The sequence below is a fragment of the Salvelinus alpinus genome, chromosome 6 (genome assembly GCF_045679555.1).
Source record: "Salvelinus alpinus chromosome 6, SLU_Salpinus.1, whole genome shotgun sequence".
Taxonomy (NCBI): Eukaryota; Metazoa; Chordata; class Actinopteri; order Salmoniformes; family Salmonidae; genus Salvelinus; species Salvelinus alpinus.
In genome coordinates, this window is record NC_092091.1 from 50260162 (window position 1) to 50267874 (window position 7713).

Genomic DNA, 7713 nt, shown 5'->3' on the forward strand with positions numbered 1-7713 from the left:
TGCAGAAATGTTATGCTCTTAGTGTAACCTTTATTTAACTAGGCAAGTCAGTTAAGAACAAATTCTTATTTACAAGGACGGCCTACGCGTCGGGGAATTGAACCCCGTTGTACAGCTCCATATTTTCCATTCCATCCTAACGGAAACACAGAGGGTTTTTCATTTTTCTTGGAATAGAAACACCATAGTATTAATAAAATGAATTAAGCAAGTACAGGTCAAAATTTTGGACACACCTACTCATTCCAGGATTTGTCTTTATTTGTACTATTTTCTACATGAGTAGAATAATAGTGAAGACATCACAACTATGAAATAACACATATGTAATCCGTTAAGAACAAATTCTTATTTACAAGGTCAGCCTACTCCTTCCTCCCCGTTGGGGAATTGAACCGCGGTCTCCCGCGTGCACGCATTCTCTAGTACAGACATGGCCAGCTCTCCCTTATGTAAGGAATTACGCACTTTCCCATGTTTACTACAGTATGTATTGTAGGCTATGTTTACTTGTCAGACTGCACGGGAGCCTAATAAACAAATGCAGGTGGCTTATATCTTCAAAATGCTTTAAATGCCTTATTAACCAAATGTAAAAGCATATACTGTACGGTACTGTATTTATTCATCAGCATCTTTATGCATTCGTTAATAAAATAATGATAAAAATAGTCTTTCAAAATGCAGATGTTGATTTAGTTATGGATCCATAACGAATTACTGTGGGAATAAATATCATGGATTTACAGAAATATTGAAACAAAGTTGTCTAATAAAGGCAAACAATTTAGAATCCTCTTATGCTGTAACCTATTCCCAACCGTCACGCTGTACAGCGCCATAACCCTGAGAGTTTCGTTTTTCTCGGAATAGAAACGCCATAAAATTAGATAAAATGTATTAAGCCAAATTTATTACAATCAATCCCATGTACTATGTTATTACAAAAAAGGTTTTAAATTCTCTAATAATGCCAATATGGGAGACTATCAAATGCTTCTCAAAGATGCCCTCTGGTGGTCAAACTAGCACTAACTTCAATTAACGTAAAAAATGGCTGACAATTAAATAACGTGCCATAGAATGCTGCAGCAGCCCGCAAGGTGTGCTGCAGTATGACGCAACTTTTAAAGGAGGAACCACTGTAGGTGGATCGTTTGTCCAGATCTGCATGAATAATTGCATTACTGTTTTCAAGTGAGTACAATATTCTACTCTAGGCTGCAGTGAAAACGTAATTTGAATAACGATTTTTTTCTTGAGCGGATGGTTGGGGGCCGGAACATAATTACAATTTATTTGTAGTTTGGAAATTGACCGCAAGAAGCTCGAACAAATACAATATTTGATTAAAACATAATAATTTCAAACGTTTCTTACATTTGTATACGATCACATGTAAAGAGATCACTCTCTATTATTGGTGGAAATACTTGGGAACATATTTCCTAAATTAAAATGCCTTGGAGCTGATTTCCTGGTGTTTAATGAAAATGTAAAATATATTTTTGGGGGGCTCTGAAAACATGGGCGGCCAAATATAACCACTCGCGGGGCGAATTCGGCCCACTTGCTGCCAGTTGGGGAACCCTGGTCTATTTCATTGGGGTGTTGAAAATGAAAACGCAAACCATGATATTGAACAGTGGAGGCTGCTGAGGGGAGGACGGCTCATAATAATGGCTGGAATGGAGTTAATGTGTTTGATACCATTCCATCGATTCCACTCCAGCCATTACCATGAGCCTGTCTTCCCAAATTAAGGTGCCACCAACCTCCTGTGATATTGAATCGCCGGATGTCGGTATGCTTTGATTATTGGTTGTATGGTGCATTGGCACAGAAACCTGTCCGTGGAAAATTCGTTGCATATATATCATATATAATAAAAAATGTAACATCAAAATGTTGAAAATCTTATTTCCCCGTAGCTGATCATTGTCGGGAGCTGACTCTTATCATAGTGTAATGAAAAGGCCAGGAAGAGTGAGCTAGGCCATGGTGTTCTGCGATCCCTCAACCTTCTGGGCCGTAGCCCTGCGTGTCATCGACTGTGCCACAAAAAAATGTGGCACAGTCAATGTGTAAAAAAAGTGGAAAATTCGATATCCACGTTTATAAACACAGGGTCGCTACAGTTATTATTTGTGGATGTAAACATTTTGAGTTAACCCTTTTGTTGTCTTAAGGGTAAAAAATTACCCGCCACTATGTTTAACAGCAGAGAAAACCCCCTAAATTATATTTTTTCAACTTGAAATTTGATGACTTTTCCTAGTGACCCCAATATTACAAAAAATTAAACATAGCCTTTGTTCATATTTCTATGAAAGCTGTACACGACCAGGGTACGAAGATTGTCTTAGGGTCATTTTTGACCCAGCAGTTATAAAATCATTTACACATCACAAAGACACACACACACACAATGAGAAATTTAGATTATGTGTGCTACTGATTGAACTCAGCCAGCAGCTCCTAAAGAGGAAGATCACCATGGTTGGCAGAGTTAGAAAATAACAGACTGAGCTCCCCCCACCCTGCATTCCTCGCAACAAGGGGGAGAGAGGCCTTCTCATCAAAGTTTGTCTTCACCCCCACCACCACTCTAGTTTCTTACCTCCCAAAAAGGAACAAGAATGTGGTCCTCCTGAGCACACTGCACAAAACGGCAGAGATCAGTGATCATGAGGAGAGGAAGCCAGCCATCATTCTGGACTACAACCACAACAAAGGGGACGTGAACAACATGGACAAGGTGATTGGAACTTACAGCTGCAGGTGGATGACTGCCCGCTGGCCCCTGGTCATCTTCCATAACATCATTGATGTGTCCTCATACAATTCCTTCGTGATATGGAACAAGATCAACCCTACCTGGATGCCTGATAAGCGGATCAAGAGGTGGGTGTTCCTGGAGCAGCTGGGAAAGGCACTTGTAATCGAAGAAGAGAGCGCCTCTGCCTCACAGCAGCCTTTGCAGCGGCACTTGTGAAAGCTGTTCAGGGGGCTGAATCTTGTCCTGATCCACCTGAGGCTGCAGCTGGGGCACGCAAGAGGAGGAGATGCCAATTCTGCCTATCAAAGGACTGTAAAACAAATACTATGTGCTGCACGTGTGAGAAATACATCTGCAAAGTCCATGCACACACTTGCATACTGTGTGCTAATTAGAGTTGATTGATTTATGTTCTTCAAGTGTTTGTTTAGTATCTATTATCTTATTTTATTATTATTTATTGTTGTTGTTTATACACCATGTGGGTGGGGGCAATGGTTCAAAAAGGGGAGAAGACTGGTATTTTGTAGTTTAATTCCCAATTGTACAGTATATAAGAATATATCACTATGTTGCCAAAAAAGTTCAAGACTGTTATTGTTTCCCTTCAATAAAATGCATTCAAAACATTCTGCAAATTTCTGCTACTTTCTTAGGCTATACAAGTGCTAGCTCTTGCTAAAAAAATTATGATTACACCTATGCTGTACCTTCAGCAATAATAATAATAAAAATAGTAAACCTCTACTTTAGTAATAAAAACAATTATGACAGGTGTGTTGTAATAAAAACGAGTGGTGTCCACTGATTAAATGCAGTCTTTCTGCATTGTGTAGAGGGAAAACCCAGATATTCACAAAGTTTGTGATGAATGACAGGTTGTTGTGACAGCTGTTTTATTGTAGTTTTTTTTTGAAGGCAGGTAATTTTTTACACTTGGAACAAGGGGAGTATACAGAATGTTAAGACTACACAAGGGTTAATTCTATGAGGGACAGGGTATGCTCAAGTACATTTTGAACTGTCCCTAACAACATTGGTTGAATGTCATATCTAACCAATAGGTGATACAGGCCATTTAAAGGGCTAGGTGTCCCGCTGAAACTGGAGGGCACGCAATTCAAATAAATAATGATAAAGATTATGGATATTTAACATTTAGGTACATACAAGTGTCTGATATCGGTTGAAAGCTTAACTTCTTGTTAATCTTACAGCACTGTCCGATTTACAGTAGCTATTACAGCAAAAGCATGCCATGCGATTGTTTGAGGACGGCGGCCCACATCAAAATATTTTTCCACTGGCACAGGTTTCATAAATTCACAAATAGCAATTAAATATTCACTTACTTTTTGAAAATCTTCCTCTGATTTGTCATCCAAAGGGTCCCAGCTCTAACATGTAGTGTTGTTTTGTTAGATAAAATCCTTATTATCCCAAAAAGTCAATTTAGTTGGCGCCGTCGATTTGAGTAATCCACTCATTCAACAGGCAGAGAAAGGAATCCAAAAATCTACCCCTAAACTTTGTTTCAACAAGTCAAAATACGTTTCTATTTACTCCTCAGATACCCTAAAATGTAATCAAACTATAATATTTCTTACGGAAAGAAGTATGTTCAATAGGAAACCGATTTTAGCAGGTGCGTCTTGTCTTCATGGCACGCCCAAATATGAATTTCCAAGACTGTGTCCCTGTCCTAAAACTGTCCTAAAAATTTCTTATTTACAATTAATTGTAATTACAAGCCTGAAACCTTGAACATAGACTGCTGACACCCTGTGGAAGCCATAGGAATTGCATCATGGGAGCTAGAATTCAGTATGCCCCTATACTTTTCATTGTAAGAGCATGGTCTTACAAACATTTCCGGTTGGTTTTTCTTTGGATTTTCTCCTACCATATATACTTTTAAAAACTCTTAAAAATAAATATGGATTATTATTATAGAAACTGCTTGAAGTACTGTTTGGCACATGAGACCATATAATTGATATAACCCATATAACCTTGATGCTCCCTCCACCATACTTTATAGTTGGGATGAGGTTTTGATGTTGGTATGCTGTGCCTTTTTTTCTCCACACACTATGTTGTGTGTTCCTTCCAAACAACTCAACTGTAGTTTCATCTGTCCACAGAATATTTTGCCAGTAGCGCTGTGGAACATCCAGGTGCACTTTTGAAAACTTCAGACGTGCAGAAATGTTTTTTTGTTGTTGTTGTTGGGGAAAGCAGTGACTTCTTCTGTGGTGTCCTCCCATTCTTGTTTAGTGTTTTACGTATCGTAGACTCGTCAACAGCGATGTTAGCATGTTACAGAGATTTCTGTAAGTCTTTAGCTGACACTTTAGGATTCTTCTTAACCTCATTGAGCATTCTGCGCTGTGCTCTTGCAGTCATCTTTGCAGGACGGACACTCCTAGGGAGAGTAGCAACAGTGCGGAATTTTCTCCATTTATAGACAAATTGTCTTACTGTGGACTGATGAACCCTTTCCAGCTTTATGCAAGTCAACAACTCTTAATCTTAGGTAATTTTGTCCGAGGCATGGTTCACATCAGGCAATGCTTCTTGTGAATATTATTATTTTTTATATAGGGCAAGGAAGTTCTAACCAACATCTCCAATCTAGTCTCATTGACTGGACTCCAGGTTAGACTGGACTCCTGACTCCAATTAGCTTTTGGAGAAGTCATTAGCCTAGGGGTCATATACTTTTCCCAACCTACACTGTGAATCTTTAAATTATGTTTTCAATATAGACAAGAAAAATACAATGTTTGTGTTATTAGTTTAAGCACACTGTTTGTCTATTGTTGTGACTTGTGTTGAAGATCAGATCACATTTGATGACCGATTTACTTATTTTTATGCAGAAATCCAGGTAATTCCAAAGGGTTTACATACTTTTCTTGCCACTGTATTTCTTCCAACTTTTGAGCTAACGTATGCTTTCATTTCTTTGAATCTGCAAGGATTTGGGCACACAACTGATCATTATGAGTCCAGAGCTACAAATGAACGCCGATATCCAAGAGGAGGTGCATCACCGTATATCGAGCTCAGCAGTGCCCACAATGACATATTGAGGGAGGCCAAATGCTGGCTCACTTATGCTTTCATGATGCCCTCTGAGAACTTCACCATTCTCAACGGTTTCATTCAGCACTTTGGTCAGAGGGAATTTGACAAGCTTTCCCTTCAAACCAAGTGGAATGTTTCCATTGAGGAGTTCTTTAAAGATGGTTGTCCTGGTGTGATCATCCAGGGGTCTTCTAGAGGTGTCAGAGCTTCTGTGTTAGAGTTGGAAGCCATTTTCTGCAAACTCCAAGAGGATTTTGCAAAAAAAGAGGAGAGTGACATGGGCCTCAAATCGTCCAACAATTTCTCAAGGAAGCCTGTAGAGAACAATAGCTCAGACGATTTTTCCGGGCTTGAAATTGTCAGGGTCTGTGTTAACAAAATAAACTACAGATTTAACATTAAAGGTGCAATCTGTGATATTTACTGCATGATGACTGATCAAATATGGCTGAATCTTATGTTACAGGTTGAGAAGGTGGAGAATAGCACTCTGAAGCATCTCTTTGAGCTAAAGAAGAGACCATTGCAGTCTGCTTCTTCACAACGAATGTACCAGCGCCTGCCAGCGCAATACTGTGACCTGGTCAGCCGAGTGGGCTTCAAGAGGGAGTTTGCACCACCTGACGGTAAGAGAAGCCACCTATAGTCTAGAAATTGAATTACATTTTCTAATCACAAGGCTTTTTGAGGCAAATGCCTGTAGCTACTTTGCAGCTAAAACATAACTCAACCTTATCACACAATGTTTTTGTTTCAATTGAGTGTTTTCTCTCTTACATTTTGTAATGTGTTACTTTCATCCACAGAGCAAAATCATGGAGAGGGGATCTACTTCAGTAGCAGCGTGCATGGGACAGAGAAGCTGTGGATGGGCTTGGCTGATGAGTACCTGTACTTCGTTGCAGCGCAGGTGCTGACAGGGAAGTCTACTATTGGCACACCAGGTCTTATTGTGCCACCGGAGACCCCTGGTGGAGACCCCCTAACCCTGTATGACAGCGTGGAAGGGGGCGTAGACACCTGTGTCATTTTCAATGGTCACCAAGCCCTACCTGAATATCTGATCATCTGCACAAACAAAAACTTCAACCCATAAGTTCTGATAACGATGAAGTCCTATGAAATATAGATCTTCATTTCGTTCAGTGATTGTCTACTCTATAGTCTATGCAGGAAAACTGGATTTGATACACCAATATAGGAAATTCTGACAATTGCATCACATGTGTATTGTTTTTTGATTTGCCATGGTTTAGTTTAATTATCTGCCTCCGTATTAGCACTACGGCTTCAGTTTACAGCCAACTACATTTTATTGCAGTGGGTTTGCATGTATACTGAACAAAAATATAAACGCAACAATTTCAAAGATTTGACTGAGTTACAGTTCATATAAGGAAATCAGTCATTTGAAATAAATAAATTAGGTCTGAATCATCTACAGATTTCACATGACTGAGAATACAGATATGCATCTGTTGGTCACAGATACCTTAAAGTATGGGGATGGATCCGAAATCCAGTCAGTATCTGCTGTGACCACAATCTGCCTCCAGCAGCGCGACACATCTCCTTTGCATAGAGTTGATTGTGGAATGTTGTCCCACTCCTCTTCAATGACATGTTCCCCCACCCAACAACTAGCAACCGCAAACTATGTGATACAGGTTGGAAAGTCAACACACTTTCTGTACAGATGAAGCCAATGCTTCCATGCAAAAGAGGTTTTGACATTTAAATCCAGTCAATGTATATACAGTGCATTCGGAAAGTATTCAGACCCCTTGACTTTTCCCACATTTTGTTACATTACAGCCTTATTCTAAAATTGATTGAATTGTTTT

At 39.4% G+C, this 7713-nt stretch overlaps 1 protein-coding gene across 1 annotated transcript; it reads left to right on the forward strand.

The window, feature by feature from the left end:
- The first annotated feature begins 2749 nt into the window (after window positions 1–2749).
- LOC139577914 (protein mono-ADP-ribosyltransferase PARP9-like) lies at window positions 2750–7116 on the forward strand. The gene is made up of 4 exons (XM_071405038.1): window positions 2750–2991; window positions 5795–6233; window positions 6336–6495; window positions 6676–7116. The coding sequence occupies exons 1-4, from the start codon at window positions 2750–2752 to the stop codon at window positions 6963–6965; spliced, it is 1131 nt and encodes a 376-aa protein (XP_071261139.1). The 3' UTR covers window positions 6966–7116.
- The last annotated feature ends 597 nt before the right edge of the window (window positions 7117–7713 follow it).

Excerpts from the sequence above, each read along its gene's own strand:
- LOC139577914 (XM_071405038.1), top strand. The coding sequence starts at position 2,750 with ATGGACAAGGTGATTGGAACTTACAGCTGCAGGTGGATGACTGCCCGC. Across the intron at positions 2,992-5,794 it reads CAGCCTTTGCAGCGGCACTT|AGCTACAAATGAACGCCGAT; the intron begins GTGAAAGCTGTT and ends TTATGAGTCCAG. Across the intron at positions 6,234-6,335 it reads CCGGGCTTGAAATTGTCAGG|GTTGAGAAGGTGGAGAATAG; the intron begins GTCTGTGTTAAC and ends CTTATGTTACAG.